At 31.9% G+C, this 20,746-nt stretch overlaps 1 protein-coding gene across 1 annotated transcript; it reads left to right on the top strand.

The window, feature by feature from the left end:
• Positions 1–341: 341 nt before the first annotated feature.
• LOC124944836 (bidirectional sugar transporter SWEET13-like) lies at positions 342–2,540 on the top strand. Its single transcript, XM_047485181.1, has 6 exons — positions 342–387; positions 519–555; positions 657–870; positions 1,357–1,518; positions 1,636–1,755; positions 2,349–2,540. The coding sequence occupies exons 1-6, from the start codon at positions 342–344 to the stop codon at positions 2,538–2,540; spliced, it is 771 nt and encodes a 256-aa protein (XP_047341137.1).
• The last annotated feature ends 18,206 nt before the right edge of the window (positions 2,541–20,746 follow it).

Raw genomic sequence — 20,746 nt, 5'->3', positions numbered from 1 at the left:
TATACTTTTAAGAACTAAGTTAGGTTTAGCTACTTTGGAATCAAGCCACATGGCATCTTGGTACGAGGTAGATCATAAAGTATTGGCTTAAGAAGTGTTTTATGTCTTAGTTGAAGTCCTTGCTAGATAGCTTAATCCTTTGTTTGACACCTAAACATGATTAATCTAATTTCTTAATTTTATTATGGCAAAGTACACTGCTTATTAGTTGTAATTATTACTATCTTAATTAATTGTTAATCTCTCATTTGCCTTTCCTACACTATATATATGTAAGAAAGAATTATATACCCCTTACCCTTCATTTTCGTACCACATCCCTTCTTCTTTCAAGAGAAATCATGTTTTCTATTCAAAACCCATGGATTTTTACTTTTGGAGTACTGGGTAAATTAATATTTGTTTATTTTAATTTAACTTTCTACCATATTTAAAATCATAATTAAAGAGCTAATAAAATCATATATAATAGCGCTGCCAAATATCATTCTTATATTAATTATTAATTAAAATTGCAGGGAATATTGTGGCATTCATGGTGTATGTTTCACCATTGTAAGTTATATTATAATTATACAAAATGTAGTTTTAATACGACTTTTTAGTATTATTTATATTATTTATCATATTTTGTTTTTGTTTTTGTTTTTTGGAAGGCCGACGTTTCGGAGGATTATAAAGAAGAAATCGACTGAGGGATTTCAGTGTTTCCCCTACCTCATCGCACTTCTAAGTTGCATGTTGTGGGTTTATTATGCATGTAATAAACAAACCAAAGATTACCTTCTTATTAGTATCAATTCCCTTGGTTTCATCATAGAGGGCATTTATATTGCTCTTTATGTTACTTATGCTCCAAGAAAAGCCAAGGTATGTATGTAGATGTTTTTAACAACAGTTTTGTGGTGAAAAATCTAAAATAAATAAATAAATTAATAGTGTAATAGAAGCAAAATACAACTCAAAAAGAAAACAAAAGAACATCAAATTCTCATGTTTTAAGGTCTATCTTATTATAATAACTCAAATTCAAATTACATTTCTCAAAATGCCTGACACGGAGAGCCAGCCGGCCTAGGGTAAGCTGGGCTTGGGCAGCCTTTTAATTAATAAAAACAAGATATTTAATAAATTTACACATAAAATGATTTAGCATAATGGTTTAGAGATTAAAAATTGATATTTTTTATCTGGTCATGATATCAAATCTCACAATTTTTTATTTTATTTTTATCAGTTTGTAACTAGAACTAAGATAACAAATTTTTTATTTTTTTTTTTCTACTTGGGGCTGGGGCATCAAAAGATCGTATCATAATTGATATATATGCATCAATCGATGCTTTTCTATTGCAGGTGAGCACTTTGAAGTTACTTATGCTTTTAAATTTCATGGGGTTTTCTTCAATTGTCCTATGCTGCACATTTTTGGCAAATGATTCGAATCGAGTTCATGTTTTGGGATGGATTTGTCTTTCATTCTCTATTTCGGTTTTTGCAGCACCTTTGAGCATCATTGTAAGAGTTAATTTACTACTTTTTACAATCATTAAAAAAAGATGAAAAACATCTTAGTTGTAGACTATATTTGATTAACTGATCCCTTTTTTTGTCTAACAAAATTTGACAATACAGAGGCAGGTAATAAAAACAAGAAGTGTCGAGTTCATGCCATTTCCTTTGTCTTTCTTCTTGACACTAAATGCAATCATGTGGTTCTTCTACGGATTTCTCCAAAAGGACTTGTACATTACGGTAATCGCACTATCCTTTCTAAACTCTAAAAAAAACATCATATTGATCAATATTCTATAAAGAAAAAGACTATTACAACCCCAATATTTAACCACCGGATCCAAGATGAGAAACATGAATAATTTTTTAATCTGTCTAACTAAATACTGTTTTCAAACATGAACTCATTTAAATTCATGTCCAAATGAGAATTTTGAAAGAAAAAAGTTTCTAAATAGGGCCATGAGTGACCAATTAAGTTGGAGATTTATATAGAACTCTAGTCCGGGCCGCCCGGGATGCGGCAAGCTAGGGTCCTTCCTCCCCGGGAGCCCTACAATTATTTTTAAAAATTACCCTACCAAGATTTGAACTTAAACCTAATTGAAATTATTATAATATTTAAGTGATCTAACCAACTCAATTAGATTACATAGGTTATGTTTAGTACAAAATTATTAATATTTTCAATATAACAAGTAAAAAAAAACTAAGAACAATTTTGTTTTTGCCTAGTACCCCAAAATTTGGACCGGCCCTAACCCTAGAGCTAATAATTATTATTGTAAAAGAACAAATTTGAGTAGTTATATTTGAGTGAACATTTGTAACAGCTGCCAAACATTTTGGGGCTTATATTTGGGATAGTCCAAATGGTCATCTACATTATGTACAAAAAATGCATCAAGGGAATTGTAGAAGAACATGAGCTGCCAACGGTTCAAAAACATAACATCAGCCCAATATCTGCTTCTGATCCAATATGCTTCTCCCCTGAAGAGACAGAAAGAGGACAAATGCCATGAAAAAAAACCAGATCTCTTGATTATATGTTCATGGAGCACATTTAGTCATCCACTATTGGCTTATAATGTTATCTTTTCATAGTATATCTTCTTCACTCTTTAGTTCTTTATTTTCTATTGTCCTTTTCGCCTTTCTTTGTTTTTAGAATAATATCGTTTTACATGTATCAAATTATGGAAAGAAACTCGTGTTGCTTGTTCAATTCGCATCAATTAAATTTTGATTTCACTTGTTTTATGTTGTGTTTTCTACTTGCTAAATTTTAAAATTTGCTCAAATCTCTTATCATTGTTTTCCTTTTCATGTGAACTCTGTAAAATTTTAGCAAATGAAATGGCAGAAAGATGTGATATAGTTTATAAGAGCTTTTTATTCTATCATTTTTTTTATTGTGGAAAGATGAGAGATAGTTTATAGGAGCTTTTCATTCTACCATTTTTTGTATCGCTTTGTGATTTTCTTGAAGTGATAGTCATTGAAAATGTGGCACAACCTCTGTTATTAAGGAAATTAAGTGCATTCATATTTTTCTTGAGGGATGAACATTAATTATGTTAAAAATAATGCAACCCGCAATCAATTACAAAAACTAGCACACAAAGTGAAAATAGGACCGTGCAAAAAAAACGGAAACCGATAATCCAACTATCCAACCGAACTGATAACTTACCGATTTCATTATAACGATTTATTAGTTAACCGATTCTAACGGTTCAGGTAAACCGGTTCTAACGGTTCTGGTTAACCAATTTTTTACTGGTTAAACGGTTTGGTTTTGGTTAAACTATTTTTCTAGAGGTTTAACCGGTAATAATTTAATTATGTCCGTTTATATTAGTTATTTTGTAAATATTAGATATATTATAAATAATATATAATAATATATACATATACTATATTTTTTTCTAATTTTAAATTATAATTTATATAGAATTGTTATAAAAAAAATCTAATTTATATTAATATTAATTTAAAAAAATATACTTTTGAAATATATTATATTGTTATGATAATATAATATATTATAAAATATTTTTAAATATATTTATGAAATATTATTATAATATATTATATTGTAAAAATAATATAATATAGATAAAAAAAATGGAGAATAAGCATCAAAGTCCGGCGCAAACAAGGAATTTTAAAAAAAATCATTTAATAAGTTAAATTTAATTTAAAAAATGGAATTATTGGTTCACGGTTAAATCGGTTAACCGACTGGAACCAATGGTTTCAAAACTGGTAAAACTGATACCAATACTGGTCGGTTAACCGGTTTGTAAAATAAGAGGTAAAATACGTCTGCTCGCGCTTGCTTTAGACCACGCCTGAAGATATACGTCTTTTGAGATGTATCTGCGCAAAGATAATTTTCACAACTTAGTTTTGTTCAGACCACATCATTAAAACTATGTCGTACTTATTCTCTTAAGTTTGTTAATTAATTATTTATTTTTTAATTAATTTTCTGTTTTCAATATTTAACTTAATCTAACAATTTTCCCCTCTTTGATGATGTTAAAACTTAGTTAAAATATCAAGTTAAGAACGCGTGCTCAAAAACTAGCCAATATATTTATAAAAAATAAAATACATAAGGTAGTAGTTTGAGATCTCTCCCTTTTAAATCCTGAGTATTCAGCCTCAGAAACCTTTTGGGCCGAACATAAGATTTTCCAGTCGTCCTCCTCCTTGACCACCACCACGGTCATCTCCACGACCACCTCCTCGATAAGTTTGACAACTGCCTCGACCTCCTTGGGCTGGCTTCGTTTTGGAATGAGTGCCACGAGCATGTGTTCTCCCTTGATTTCTACATTCCCCCTTTTAACATGATTAGGGCTAGTATTAACAAGAATTCTCGCTTTAGCAGCTTTGGCAATCGCATATTCTTTATCCTGGAAGCGCCGAGCGACCGCGTCAATATCTGGAGGATGAGGGATTCAATCGAAGACTTTGTCTCATTGTGGCGCTCATTGTTAAGAGACTCGGAATTAGCATGAAGATCATTTCTCTGAGTGATCATAAATTTCTGCATCCTGGACATCTGAGATCGCATCAACTCCACTTTGTGCGTAGTCTTCATCAAATCTTTATGTGTACTCCCTTGAACCGAGGATAATTCGGCATTAATAGAGGAGTTCACAGCAGATTACTTCTCAAGATTTTCTAGAATATAAGAGATAGAAAGGATGCTCTGATGCATCGGCGCTAGATCGTCCATGATGAGCTTGCGGAGATTCATAGCTCCTGGAGAGGCCGCCTCCTCACAAGAGGGAGTAGAGGATACAATGTATGATCCGACTGAAAGAGAGCGAATAGGACTAGAATGAATGCATACTTGTATGGATTGCTCTGGTTCCTTATCTTGAGAAGATACTCGAGACATATTGATTAACGCCCTAGATTCACCTCCAACTCCTTGGATTTCGATGCATAAATCTTTGACAAAACCCAATATATCTTCAGAATTGAGAGGTTGATCAGGGAGGGACTTATTGAATTTTGAGGGAGAGGGTCGATTGGATATTTGAGGGGAATACTTTCTCTCTTCAGACGCATTCTCTTTAGATGCCCTCTAGGAACATACATGTTCACCCTCAGCATACGGGATCTACTCTTGTTCAAATGGCTTAGAAGGTTCCCCCTTAGCAGATGAGGTCTTCTATTGTTCGGTCGTTAGAGGAAAAATTTCTAACGCTTCCTTCTGAGAAGACGTGGGCTGCTGCTCAAACGTTAGATCAATTTCCTTCTCAACTTGAGGAAATATCTTCTGTGCTCCAGAAGAGATGAGCGTATGATTGACCGAATAATAAACAGAGAACCACCTTTGTTCAATAGACGATCTATTATGCTCGATGAAGTGAAGAGCCGCATGCTCGTCATCCACCGAGAGCAGATGCTCCGCCGTAGAAATAGAAATCGGCTCACCTTAAGTGAAAGGAATCTCTTTAATAAAGAACATTTGTTCAGACCCGTCTGAACAGTTCAGATCTTCTTGAGGCACCTTACTCCGAAGACCATCGGAATGAGACGACTCAGTCCCATGGACGTATTGAAGATCCATTGAATAGTACGATTCCATGATAAGTTTAAGACGCTGAATAACCTTCGCAACAGTTTTAGTTGTTCTTCCAAAGGGTTGAATTTTTTCTCTCTTTGACAGAGTATTGGAAAGAGCGCGCGTCCTCTAGCATTAGCTACAACTAGCTCTCTCCTCTTGAGATCCTCGTTGACGATTTTCATTTTAGTCCGGAGAAGACAAACTTTTCCATTTCAACATCTCCTTCCATTCTTTCGTCACATGTTTTCTTGTGATTACATCACTAAAACTCGTGTGGAGCCTTTTAGAAAGTCATTTATCGAACAACTCGATTTTCATAGACGCTTTAACCTCAACGTCCTCCATGATAAGATCGAGTGTTTGAGAGACTTCAGATGAGAGTTCGGGAGTTTCATTAGTTATGTCTTTTCCCTTCCCTATGACTTCAGCAGGTTTGGGACTAGGAACAGGCTCTCTGAAAGAGATACCTCAGGCTGCTCTTAGCATAGCAAATGGAGAGACAGTCTTAGGGAAAACATCTACTAGAAGTGTTGTCTAAAGGGATGCGTAGTTAGACGAGGTCGTCTAACTCCTTTAGACGTTGTCTAAAGGGATGCGTAGTTAGACGAGGTCGTCTAACTCCTTTAGACGTTGTCTAAAGGGATGCGTAGTTAGACGAGGTCGTCTAACTCCTTTAGACGTTGTCTAAAGGGATGCGTAGTTAGACGAGGTCGTCTAACTCCTTTAGACGCTGTCTAAAGGGATGCGTAGTTAGACGAGGTCGTCTAACTCCTTTAGACGTTGTCTAAAGGGATGCGTAGTTAGACGAGGTCGTCTAACTCCTTTAGACGCGGTCTAAAGAAGAACGTCTGATGTCTTGCCTTAGCAGCTGTTTGAAGGAAGCATCCGTCTAACCACGATTACTTAGTTGGCTGCTCCACTTCTTTCAGCAGTCTGACAAGACATCTAAGTCTATCATATGAATGAATTCCACTTACGCGGATATCTCTCAATTACCTTTCCAGTACAAGACAAGATTAGAGGATATTCGGCGCACTACCTGTTCGGTACGACCACAATCCAAATTCTTAGAGTTTGTTGTACTCTCGTACTAAGAGGAGGTTGTCCAACGGACACATGACACGTGTCCACAAAGAATATTCGATCATTGGTGCACTTCAACAATATATATATATAGAAGTTCGAGGACAACAGTCGAACTGCTTCAAACATTCGATTCAAGAAAGTCTCAAAAGTAAAAAGTAAAAATCTCTTACTATCTAGCTGTGAATACATTGTAATTGAATATTGTCTTTTCTGTGAGAAACCTCAGTATTGTAAGTTGAACAGAGGATGTTTTGTTCAACAGAGAGTTAGCTAGATCAGTAAGCTTTATTTGATTCAAAACCTTTAGTGCATATCCTTCTGGTTGTGGAAAAGGGGTGGCGTAGGAGTTTTATCTCCGAACATCCATAAAACTCCTTGTATTCTTTACTTTCTTCCATTCACATTTAGTTGTCTAAATCTTCAATCCGACGAACAGTTCCGCACTTGAATCTATTTCTACAGTTTGGAGGATTGTCAAAGAATATAAACAAATACTAATCTCTCACAGAATTATTATTGAAGAGTTTATCGTAAGTTGTTCACTATAGTCTGACCCTAGTCTCTATTGTTAACACCGATCCCATCATAATTATTTTATTCAATTTGACGGACTAATAATTATTTTCTCAACTTGACGAGTTAATAATCATTTTTCTCAATTTGTTGTTGTTATTGTTCGAGATGTCGAGGAAGGAATCGATGTCGATGGTCAAGTTTATGCATTGTAGTTAACTAATTTATTCACGTACTTATTTTAAGATTGTTATATTATCTGTTCAATTTGGAATTAAAATTTCTAAGAAATCAAAACTTTTGTTAGCTACTTTAATCTAATTGGAAGTTGCTTAATTTTCAATTTGTTTAGTCCGATTTATGGCGTTTAGATGAGGTCCGCGATAAAAAATATTAAGTTCCTGATTTGGGCGTTTGGAGGCGAACAGCAATGAAGTATATATTGTTTCCGATTTGGGTGTTTCGAGGCGGACCACGATGAGGAATATTAGGTTTCAGATTTGAAGCGTTTTGAGGCGGATCACGATGAAAAATATAAGGTTTCTCATTTTTGACGTTTTTAAGCGGACCGCGATAAAGAATATCAGGTTTCTGATTTTGGGCGTTTCAAGGCGTACCTCGATAAAGAATATCAGGTTTTCAATTTCAGGCATTTGAAGGTGAACCTCGAAGACGGACCGCGATGAAGAATATGAATGAAACTTGAGGGGTAATATAGATTGTTCTTGAAGTGTGTCATGTAGAAAGATATTGCTCAAGTCAAACTCATGGATAGACCAAAACATGGTAACAACCAAGAAGAAGATTGTTCGTGTAGTAGTGAGTTTGATGACCGGTTTGTTCAACAACATAATCAATACGTAACCTTTTTGTCGTGAGTTATCAATCACCGATTACTATAATTATAAAATTAATAATAAAAAATTTGTAAGAAGCGGTGAGAAAAAAAAAATGGAAATCAATCTTAAAAAAAAATACATCAACTTTGTTGTTGTAAAAAGTTAGACTTATGTTTATACAATAAGATTGGATTTTGATCAAACATGCACGGTTGAGTCCTGATATTTTATAAGTTTGATTGAGAAATGGAGCAAAAAGTCATATTTAAGAACTCTGTTTTATTTAAAATCGATTAAAATATTTCTTCATGTTTTAAAACTTGTCCTACACCTCAGATATAAATTGAAATGCTTAAGCTAATTGTAAAATTATAATACATATTAGAAGATGTAAGTCTTCATTGAATATGTTGTTAAGATTAAATTGTTCTAGTATTGATTAAAATGTTGGACCAACAACACTACATTGTTAAGTTGTTTTTTCTAAAGTTTTTGAGTTTTTTTATTTGTAATTAATCATTTGAATTTGAAAAAAGTTACAATCCTAAAAGAGCTAGGTAGGTGTAATGAATTTGAATTAATTATTTTTAGATGGTCACCACCCTAGTTTAAGAAATTGAATTGATAAGGATTTTGGAAATTCAAAATGGAATAGAATTATGAAATTGAATGGTTAAGAAACCGATATTTCAAGACTATTCTTAATATGATGATAATTCATATTCATTAACAAATTTATATATTTTTTTTCTTTCAAATAAAGCATAATTTTAATGAGCATTATTAATATGCATTTCAAAACTACCAAATTTTAATGAGTATTAATTTTAATGAGCATTATAGAAATAACTGAAGATTTTATTCCATTTTCATACTATTAAATTAAGTAACTAAAATAATCCTTAGATTTAATTGAGTATTTATATGCATTAGTATATTTCTTGATGAACACAAATTAAGTTGAGAGTTTAGGATAATATTATTTTTCTTGTAGACATACCTATACTATTCTCAAGACATCAAGGGGTTCTATGGAGTCCAAGTTTATTATAAGTTTTACTCTAACTCTTATTCTCTTGTCCCTTGTTATAAACACTCACTCTACATTTTCCTCTAGTGATACGAACAAAGAAGAGTTCAATAGTAAGAGATTTCATTTGGGTCCTCCACTAGGAGAGGTTCATATCACCAGCAACGTGTCAGATGTTCGAGGAGTGTTGAGGCTGAGATGTAAGTCAGGTAACGATGACTTAGGCCTACAAAGTGTGGTCCATGGACAAGATTTCTCTTGGAAATTCGGTGAGAACATTTGGGGAACTACGCTCTTCTTTTGCCATTTTTATTGGAATTCAAAAGATCAAATGTTCAATGTATACGATAACAAAGTTAAAAATTATTGTATAACCGAAGGGTTGCCGGTAACCTACAAGTGTTATTGGGTGGCGAATGAAGATGGCTTCTATGTAGGCAATGACAACAAAATGTTTACCAAGAAACATGATTGGTCATGATTCATGTCAAAACATTTCATTCAATAAGATTAATGCTTTGCTTACCTAATAAAAAAAAAATGCATAAGCACAATTTTTCATTTTCTTGTATTGTTATAACAATAGTTCATTTAGCCCTTGACAAGTTTTGATTCCTTTCTGTACAACTTTGACATGTTTGAAAATTCTGCCGTAATTCTGGATTTGGAAGCCTTTGTAGCCCATCTTGGACTCTGAAGCCTGAGTGGCAGATGTCATCATTTTTATATATTTTTCATGCTTAAGACATTTTAGTTCAAAATAAAAATTATAATAAAAATATAAAACAATTTAATAAATTATTTCTAACAAAAAAAAATTCCAAAAAAATATATTTTCTTTAGATCTAATTTAATTTTTATTTAATTTTTTATTTTCTTTTTTAATTTTTGATTTTTGATTTTTGATTTTTGAAATTTTATTTTGGTTATGTACGCTCTATTGGTACTTGTCAGTTTTATTTATTTTATTTTCTAAAAATAATCGCTTTTCAATAAATGCAAACTTTTTCTTAATATTTAAAAATAAATTGGGTGACGACTTTTTAAGTCCAAAACTCAGTCCAAAATGTTCATAACAACGTCTCGACGGCCTTAGTGGTTTCGTACCCAATGTTGTCGGTCAGGTCAGCCTCTCGGTTCGAGTCCGTTTCATTTCGATCGGTCTCATTTTCAAAACGAAGAGACGTTTATGGCGCATTCACAACATTCTTCCCATAATGGCTAAGTGTTTAAGTATACACCTATACGAAAAAATGGGCATGTGAAACATATCGTTGATGTTTTTTTTCACGTGTAACCAAACGAAATTTCTAAAACAAATTGCGTTTCAATAAACGCGAACTTTTTCTTAATTTAAACAAAAAAATTGGATGACGACTTTTAAAGTCCAAAATTCAGTCTGAAATGTTCAGATCGGCGTCTCGATAGTGGTTTCATACCCGATGTTGTCAAGCGGGTCAGCCTCTCGGTTCGAGTCCGTTTCATTTCGATCGGTCGCGTTTTCAAAATGAAGAGACATTTAAGGCACGTTCACAGCTTTTAAAGTCCAAAACTTAGTCCGAAATGTTCAGATCGTCGTCTCGATTGTGGTTTCGTACCCCATGGTCTCAAGCGGGTCAGCCTCTCGGTTCGAGTTCGTTTCATTTCGATCGATCGCGTTTTCAAAATGAATAGACATTTATGGAACGTTCACATGCTTCCCATATATTTACCTTATAAAATTAATGATCTCAATTGATTTTTTACTTCTCCAGGTAATATAGTCTTCAACTTACTAATTAAGTGCTTTAAATAATTCATCCCATCAATATCGATTTGTTGGTTGTCTCTCAATAAATTTTTCTAATTTAGTGCAATATCCTTCGTCAATTGTTTTTCACTAACACTTGAATTTTTTATTGAACAAAAATCGAAAGAGTTCTTAATAACGCTCAAATTGATCAAACTGATCCCGAAGTGATAAGAGCTTTTGATCTATAATGCGGGGATAATTTGTAATTCTAAATTTATTCTCTTAGGATCGATTAACATTGGCATAATCTCTCACACCCTTCTCAATTTTTTTTCGATTTATGAGAAACTCATTTTTTAAAAAACATTGGATCAATGCCATCTTTACTAGTAAATGTTCTAACTTCCTCCAATTAATCTTTAAAACCATATTCTCTAACATTTTCAAAATATAAAATGAGATCCTTTCAATTTTTTAATTAAATCATCAATTTCCATATTTTTTTTGTTAAAGCAATTTACTAGCACAATTAATTTTTTTATAAAACTTTGTACCATATACATAAACTAATTAAAGAACTAAAAAATCTCTTAAAGTAGACATCCAAAAGCCTTTAGCCTACAATGTTGATGAAGATTCCAAGTCGTCATTCATCGTCCACAAGCCCGAAACTTGGCCCAAACCGCGACTACCTCCTCCATTTGCTGTCAATTGGAGTAGGCTCACCACCTTCAAACGGCAACTGTGGATGCTCTAGTGCACCATACAAGTTGTATGAGGTATCAAAAGAAATTTAAGAGAGTTATCTACAAGGAGGACGTGGCCAAAGGAGATGCTAATATGTTATACAATTGGTGTATGCATTTCTGAACTGTTTTCCTAATAGTTGTTGACCTATTACATAATTATATATGTAACAACCCTTAGAATAGCCACACACACCTCACACTAGTAGAAAATAGGTCTTCTGTAACGACTGCTAGTAACGGCACTCGAACGCCCTTACTAATATTTTTTATCAGTAACGGCTATATTAAACCATTACTATTATTGATCAAAAGCTTTTAAATATGTACCCAACAGGATGTCGTTTGGTTAAAGATTCAGGTTTGGGCACAAGAAAATGTATCAGCCCCAGTCTAGTATAATCTAGGCTGGGCAGCCATTTAATAAACAAAAACAATATATTTAATAAATTTACTAGTTTTAGCATAATGATTCACAGATTAAAAATAATTTTTATTTGGTCATGATTTCAAATCTCAAAATTTTTTATTTTATTTTTATCAGTTTTTTTAACTAAAACTAAGACATGAAAAATAAATAATTAGGGCTGAGCATCAAAAAATTCTGGACCGACTCTAACTGACACGTTCATATTTGTAACCACACAATCGTATCATAATTGATATATATTATGCTTTTCTTTTGCAGGTGAGCAATTTGAAGTTACTTATGCTTTTAAATTTCATGGGTTTTTCTTCGATTGTCCTATGCTGCACATTTTTGGCAAATGATTCGAATCGAGTTCATGTTTTGGGATGGATTTGTCTATCATTCTCTCTATTTCGGTTTTTGCAGCACCTTTGAGCATCATTGTAAGAATTAATTTACTACTTATTTTTACAATCATTATAAAAGATTAAGAACATTTTAGTTGTAGACTATATATTGATTAATTGATCCCTTTATTTGTCTAACATTTTTAATAATGGAGCACATTTAGTCATCCACTAATGGCTTATAATGTTATATTTTCATAGTATATCTTCTTCATTCTTTAGTAATGTCTTTATTTTCTATTGTCTTTTCCGTCTTTCTTTGTTTTTAGAATAATCTCGTTTTACATGTATCTAATTATGGAAAGAAACCTGTATTGCTTGTTCAATTCGCATCAATTAAATGTTTATTTTACTTGTTTTATGTTGAGTTTTTTACTTGCTAAACTTTAAAATTTCGCTCAAATCTCTTACCATTGTTTTCTTTTTCATGTGAACTCTGTAAAATTTTAGCAAATGAAATAGCAGAAAGATATGATATAGTTTATAGGAGCTTTTCATTCTACCATTTTTTGATCGCTTTGTGATTTTCATAAAGTGATAGTCATTGAAGATGCGGCACAACCTCTGTTATTAAGGAAATTAAGTTTTAAGTGACTAATGAGCATTATTCATATTTTTCTGGAGGGATAAAACATTAAATATGTTTAAAAAAATGGCAAACCATAATCAATTATAAAAACAAGCACACAAGGTGATAATGCTTTTTATGAAAGGTGATGATTTAATAAGAACTACAATATTTGCTAAGGTATTTTAAAAAAAAAAAAAAGCTAATATTTATGTTATTGTAAAGTAATTTTATAAGACGAATGACACTTTCACATCAATAAAAATTTATAACTTTTGATAAGACTTTTTCTAACACCTTAATTATGCAATTTTCACCATTTAAACTCATTTTCACTTTATATTTAATTATTTGCTTCAACATTATTGTTTCATAAAAAGATAAATTGTGGATTAATGAACTTTTGATGATACATGTTCTAGAATAATTGGCTATGGAATAAAGTGAACACTCATAAAAAAAGAAAAAAAATTAGAAAAAAATATCCATCAAATATAAAGAAAGTGTCAAGAAAAACTATAAAATTTACTATAAAATTAAGATTTGAGACAATTTATAATCTTTGTTTGTAATCTTTGTTTGTATGTTTGATTGCTACTAATCATTTTTTTAGGGTGGATTGATTGTCATCCTTTAATCCTAACTAAGGTTTGTCTAGTTTTGATCTTTGACCCTCCCACTTTTAGGATTTTAATGAAATTGTTTTAATCATTTTTTAAAAAAAAATTAATTTATAATATAATATATATATAATTAAAATTAAACAAATAAATTAAATAATTAAAATTAAATAAAAAATTAACTTAAATAATATAAATAAAATAAAATATATTATATTATATAAACATAAATTATAGGAATAAAAATAAGAATCTCCTAATCTCAGTCTCTTTTATTTTATCTAACAAAAATTAAATAATTTATATAATAATAAATAAAGATATATCTTAATAAAAAATCATATATTTTCTAATAATTACTCGTAATATTTGTTTAAAATTTTACAAATTATAAAATTTAATATTTAACTAACTTAATATATTAATTAATAATTTAAAATAACCCATCACATGTTAAACTAACTTAAATCACTTAGGTAGATTAATAATCCATCGAGAGAATAGTTCTTTTTTGGTAGGACCCCAAAAATTCGGGAGCAAGGGCTAATAATTATTATTGTAAAAGTACAAATTTGAGGCGAAGAAATAGGAAAACATGAAATAATTTAAAAAATCAGATTAATTAATTAAAACGTGTGGTTTAACATCTAGATCACAAAGAAAATTTATGTATACACAAGTTGGACAAAGCAATAAAATTCAGGCAAAATGTAAATGTCTAAGCCCTATCTTGTAGAGAAAAATATGGTGAGTTATTTTATTATTTTTTCAGAATTTAATAAAAATAATATAGAACATCAGCTAATTAGAAGAAGTTAAATAAAACTAGAGCCCAAATAAACCTACACTGTTAAAGAAATTGAATTGAAAAATATTATTTTGGAAATTCAAAATGGAATAGAATTTTGAAATTGAATGGTTGAGAGTTCGATAGTTCAAGATTATTCTTGATATAATGATAATTCATATTATTTTTTGGATAGTGATCAATATTATCTTTGTAGATCATTAACCAATTTAGATTTTTTTTTTCTTTCAAATAAAGCCTAATTTTAATGAACATTATTAATATGCATTTCAAAACGACCGAATTTTAATGATCATTAATATGCATTTATTTGCATAGTTTAATTTTCTTATAGGAATAACTGAAGATTTAATTTCATTTTCATACTATTAAATGATGTACCTAAAATATTCCTTAGATTTAGTTGAGTATTTATATGTATTAGTATATTTCATGGTGAATGCAAATTAAGTTGAGAGTTTAGGATATTATTTTTTTCTTGTAGACATACCTATACTATTCTCAAGACATCAAGAGGTGCTATGGAGTCCAAGTTTATTATAAGTTTTACCCTTCCTCTCCTTCTCTTGTCCCTTATTATAAACACTCACTCTGCATGTTCCTCTAGTGACACAAACAAAGACGAGTTCAATAGTAAAAGAATTCATTTGGGTCCTCCACTAGGAGAGGTCCATATAATAAGCAATGTATCAGATGTTCGAGGAGCATTGACAGTGAGATGTAAGTCAGGTAACGATGACTTAGGCCTACAAAGGGTGGTTCATGGACAAGATTTCTCTTGGAAATTTGGTGAGAACATTTGGGGAACTACGCTCTATTTTTGTCATTTCTATTGGAATTCAAAAGATAAAAGATTCGCCGTATATGATAACTCTATTAAAAGTTATTGTACAACCAAAGGATTGCCTGTAACCTACAAGTGTTATTGGGTGGTGAATGAAGATGGTTTCTATGTAGGCAATGACAATAAAACGTTTACTAAGAAAAATGATTGGTCATGATTCAAGTCAAAACATTTCATTCAATAAGATTAATGCTTTGCGTTCCCTAATAAAAAAAAATGTATAAGCACACATTTTCATTTCTTGTATTGTCATAACAATAGTTCATTTGGCCCTAAGTTTCAGTTTCTTTCTGTACAACTTTAACATGTTTGAAAATTCTGCCGTAATTCTGGATTCAGAAGCAATTGTGGCAAATGTCATCATTTTTATATATGTTTCATGCTTAATACATTTTAGTTTAAAAAAAAAAATCCAATAAAAATATAAATCAATTCAATAAATTATTTCTAAAAAAAATACCAAAAAATATTTTTTTTCTTTAGATTAACTTTTATTTAATTTTTTGATTCTTTAGATCTAATTTAATTTTATTTATACAATTTGTTTTCATGTTAATGAAAGTAATATGTAAATATCTTAATTTGAATTTAAAAATATTTATAGTATAATTAGGTTTTTTATAATATTTTTTGTTTGGCTGATATTTATAATTAATTTTTGAAGACATTTAAGTTATATATAAATATTTTGTGAGATTATTCAAATAATTTTGAAAACAATAATTATATTTTATTAACTCATTTCATTAATTAAAAAGTATTTTTTTTATTATACAATAAAATATTTTAAGAACTCGTTTGACGTGTTTTTTTTTTATTTTACTCAAAACTCAATAATTCTATCATATATTTTTTTAAACTATCAATTCATTAATAAAAATATTAAATTAATTTTCCTTATTTTTATAAAATTTAAATTTTAAATGCAATAAGACATTATAATAATTCGACAATTAAAAACTCAAATATTCTATATTTTTTATCAAACCAAATATTTAATAAAATCCACTAAAAATCTTCAAATAATCAAACATCAAACAAGTTTAAGTGATTTAAAAAAAAAATTAAATCTCTTTCAAACAAGTTAATTTAAATAAATTCAACCCCAACAAATCCTTAATACTTAAGGAAAATATTTTATAAAAATACTGGGTCAAAATTTTGTTTCTTCTAAGTAATTAAAGTGATAAATTCTTTAAGGGAAGAAAAAATCGAAGACACGGGTCAACTAGACCCTTGATCATCGAACATGCATCCCTCTATTTGGACTTCTACATATGAGTTTGAATCAGGGCTGAGTCTCTTGGCATTGGGTTCGGTCTTGGTTTAGGTTCTGACCTTTTGACTGACAAAGACACGGGTCAATGTGTTGAGTTATGGAGCCTACACTTATAATAAACTCTACATTGTTAATTAGAGTTTATTGAGTTATTTAGGTTTATTACCTTAATGTTTACCCTATAAATATGTGATTATTAAGGGTTTACATTGTAGAGATAAAATTTTAGAGAGATAAAGTGTGAAGCAAAAACTCGGTATTCCTTCTTTTTCTTCATAGTGAAATCTGGTGGTGGCTGAAGTGGACGTAGCTCAATTTGAGTGAACCACTATAAATTTGTGTCTTCTTGTGTTCTTCTTTTTTGCATTTTTACAGATTGTTTCAAGCTGGTCGGATTTGGGAGATACAAATCCTAACAACTGGTATCAGAGCAGCTAGGCTAGATTTGAGCATTGAAAATGATGACAAGTGAGAACAGTATAGGACATGGGATTGGAAGATTTGATGGGACATATTATGTCTTCTGGAGAATGCATATTGAAGATTATCTCTATTGAAAGAATCTTCATGTTCCTTTGAGTGATAAACTAGAGAAGATGGATGAAGCTGGATGGAAACTCCTTGATAGACAGGTTTTGGGAGTTGTCTGATTGACGCTAACCAAGACGGTTGCTCACAATGTAGCAAAGGAGAAGACCACCATGGGCCTGATGAAAGCTTTTTCTGATATGTATGACAAACCATCTATTAACAACAATGTACACTTAATGAAAAGACTCTTTTACTTAAGAATGGTTGATGGTACTTCTATCACTACTCATTTGAATGAATTCTATACAATTGTGAATCAATTTCTATCTGTTGAGATTGATTTTAGGGATGAAGTTAGTGCCCTAATTTTGTTAGCATCTCTACCAAATAGTTGGGAACCTATGAGGGTAGTAATTATTAATTCAGTTGGAAATGCTAAACTAAAATTTGTTAAAGTTAGAGATCGTATTCTTGTTGAAGAGGTTCGTAAAATTGATTCTGGTGAAACGTTCAAAGGTTCTGCTTTGAATGTGAAAAACAGGGGTAGAGGTAATGATAGAAATTTCAACCGAGGTAAGAGCAGATCTATGTTGAGGAGCAAGAGGAGTCAGTCCAAGTCTGGGTGGACATTTGAGTGCTGAATTGTGGTAAACAGGGTCATTTGAAGAGGAACTACAAAGCACCGAAGAGAAATAGTGATGATAAAAATGATGCAGCCAACGTTGTTACAGAAACTGTCACTGATGCGTTACTTCTTTTTGTTGATAGCCCGATAGATTCATGGGTTTTGGACTCGAGAGCGTCTTTCCACACCACTACCCACAAAGAATTAATGGAGAATTATGTTGCTGGAAACTGTGGGAAAGTTTATCTCGTAGATGGTGAGCCACTGGATATTGTTGGCATGGGGGACATCAAATTGAAGATGGCAAATGGTTTTGTTTGGAAGATTAATAAGGTGAGACACATTCTAGGTTTAATGCGAAATCTAATCTTTGTTACACAACTTGATGAAGAATGTCACAATTTCAATTGTGGAAATGGTGCATGGAAGTTGACTAAAGGAGCAATTGTTGTTGCTTGAGATCACAAAACTGGAACATTATACACGACTTCAACTTGTAGAGAAATAGTTGTTGTTGTAGTTGATGACTCGAAGAACAGTGAGTTGTGGCATTGCAGGTTGGGCCATATGAGCGAAAAAGGGATGAAAATTCTTTTGAAGAATGGACAAATTACAGAACTGAAGTCTGTTGAACATCATTTATGTGAAAACTGCATTCTTGAATACAGAAACAGGTGAGTTTCTTAAAAATTGGGAAGGAGCTCAAGAAAGAAAGGCTAGAGTTGGTACACACTGATTTATGGGGACATGCACATGTTTCTTCTATTGGCGGATCACAATACTACGTGATGTTTATAGATGATTCGACAAGAAAGGTATGAGTATATTTTATGAAACACAAGTCTGGAGTATTTGCTATTTTCAAGAAATGGAAGGCTTTGGTTGAAAATGTAACAAATTAGAAAGTTAAGTGCTTGAGATCCGACAACGGAGGTGAATATATTAATTCAGATTTCAAAGAGTATTGTGATGTGAATGAGATCAGTATGGTGAAGACTATTCCCCGAACGCCTCAAGAGAATGGAGTAGTTGAACGAATGAATCGAACATTGAACGAGCGTGCTAGAAGCATGAGATTGCATGTAGGACTGCCTAAAACCTTCTGGGCATAAGCTATAAATATTGTTGCCTACTTGATAAATAGGGGACCCTCTGTTCCTCTTGAATTCAGAATTCTTGAAGAAGCCTGGAGCAATAAAAAGGTAAACCTTTCTTATTTGAAAGTGTTTGGTTGTTCATCATATGTTCATATTAATGAATGTGATAGGAGAAAATTTGATCCAAAGTCTAATAAATGTTTTTTCATTGGTTATGGTGATATCGAGTTTGGTTATCGTTTCTGGAATAATCAAAATAGGAAGATCATTTGTAGCAGAAATGTTATCTTAAATGAACAGGTTCTCTACAAAGATTGCGTTGGGAAGACATCAAATGGTGATTCTAAGTTGGAAGAGACTAGTACCGTTGATTTGAGAGAATTTTCAACTAAATATATACCGACTGACACAGAAGAACAATGTGTTGTTAAAGATGAAATTTTTAAGAACGTGGCTCCAAAGGTAAATCAACAAACACCGGTTATACAGTTGAGAAGATTGTCAAGGAATCGACAACCAGTTGAGAGGTGGTCTCCATCTCTGAACTATATCTTGTTGACAAATAGAGGTGAACCTGAATGTTATGAGGAAGCAATACATTTGATGAATCGATTAAGTAAGAGTCTGGTATGAAAGATGAGATGGACTATTTGATGTTGAATCAGACTTGGGATCTCACTAAGCTACAAAAAGGAAAGAAATCACTTCACAACAAATGGATCTTCAGGATTAAAGAAGAACATGATAAAACCATGAGGTACAAGGCAAGGTTGGTTGTGAAAGGATTTCAACAGAAAGAAGGTATTGACTATAATGAGATTTTCTCTCCAAGAGTTAAATTGATGACAATCAGAACTATTTTGAGTTTGGTTGTGAAAGAAGACCTTCATCTTCAACAAATGGATATCAAAACTGTTTTCTTCATGGTGATTTAGATGAAGAGATTTATATGCGACAACCAGAAGGAGTTGAAATCAAAGGAAAATATGAGCTTGTGTGTAAGCTTCAGAAAAGTCTGTATGGTTTGAAATAGGCTCCAAGGCAATGATACAAGAAGTTTGATAGCTTCATGAAAAGTAACAATTTTCTGAGGTGTGAAGCTGATCATTGCTGCTATATAAGGAGGTTTGATAAATCGTACATTATTCTACTCCTTTACGTTGATGACATGTTGATTGTTGGAGAAAGCTTGTATGAGATTAACAAGCTAAAGAAAGAGTTGTCAGAAAAGTTTGCAATGAATGATTTGGGTGCTGCAAAACAAATCATTGGGATGAGAATTTTCAGGGATGAAGAAGTTCTCAAGCTTTTACAAGAAAAATATATGAAGAAAGTTCTTAGTATGTTTAACTTGTATGATGCAAAACCAGTTACTACCCCCTTAACTAGTCACTTTAGACTATCTAAAGATCAGTCGCCTTCAACAGAAGAGGAAAAAAATTACATGACCACTGTTCTGTATGCCTCTACCATTGGTTGTATTATGTATGCGATGGTTTGCACAAGACCAGATATTGCACATGTAGTGGGAGTTGTTAGAAGATTCATGAGCAACCCAGGTAGACAACATTGGGAAGCAGTAAAGTAAATACTACGATACTTAAGAGGAAGTATGGGTCTCGCTTTGTGTTTTCGAAAGTCTAATATGGGTTTGGAAGGATATGTTGATGCTGACAATGGTGGTGATGTTTATAGTAATAAGAGCAAAACATAGTACATTTATACTCGAGGAGGTACTGCAATCAGTTGGGTTTCAAAATTGTAGAAGATTGTTACTCTTTCTAGTTGTGAGCCAGAGTATGTTGTTGTGACAGAGGTTTCTAAAGAGATGATGTGGTTACAATCCTTTTTACTAGAATTAGGTCAAGACTACGAAGGAAGTGTGTTGCGATGCGAAAGTCAGAGTGTCATTCATTTGGCAAAGAATTATGTTTATCATGGAAGGACGAAGCATATACAGGTTCGTTATCATTTCATTCGGTCATCTTTAGAAGATGGAGTATT

Source organism: Impatiens glandulifera, chromosome 7 (genome assembly GCF_907164915.1).
Source record: "Impatiens glandulifera chromosome 7, dImpGla2.1, whole genome shotgun sequence".
Lineage (NCBI taxonomy): Eukaryota > Viridiplantae > Streptophyta > Magnoliopsida > Ericales > Balsaminaceae > Impatiens > Impatiens glandulifera.
The sequence above is the reverse complement of the archived record's forward strand: the minus strand, read 5'-3'. Positions and strand labels throughout refer to the sequence as shown.

What these genes read in the sequence shown, in the direction of transcription:
- LOC124944836 (XM_047485181.1), top strand. Translation starts at nt 342, where the DNA reads ATGTTTTCTATTCAAAACCCATGGATTTTTACTTTTGGAGTACTGG. An exon ending in TTTTACTTTTGGAGTACTGG is followed by an intron (nt 388 to 518) that starts GTAAATTAATAT and finishes TTAAAATTGCAG; the next exon opens with GGAATATTGTGGCATTCATG. An exon ending in AAAAGGACTTGTACATTACG is followed by an intron (nt 1,756 to 2,348) that starts GTAATCGCACTA and finishes CATTTGTAACAG; the next exon opens with CTGCCAAACATTTTGGGGCT.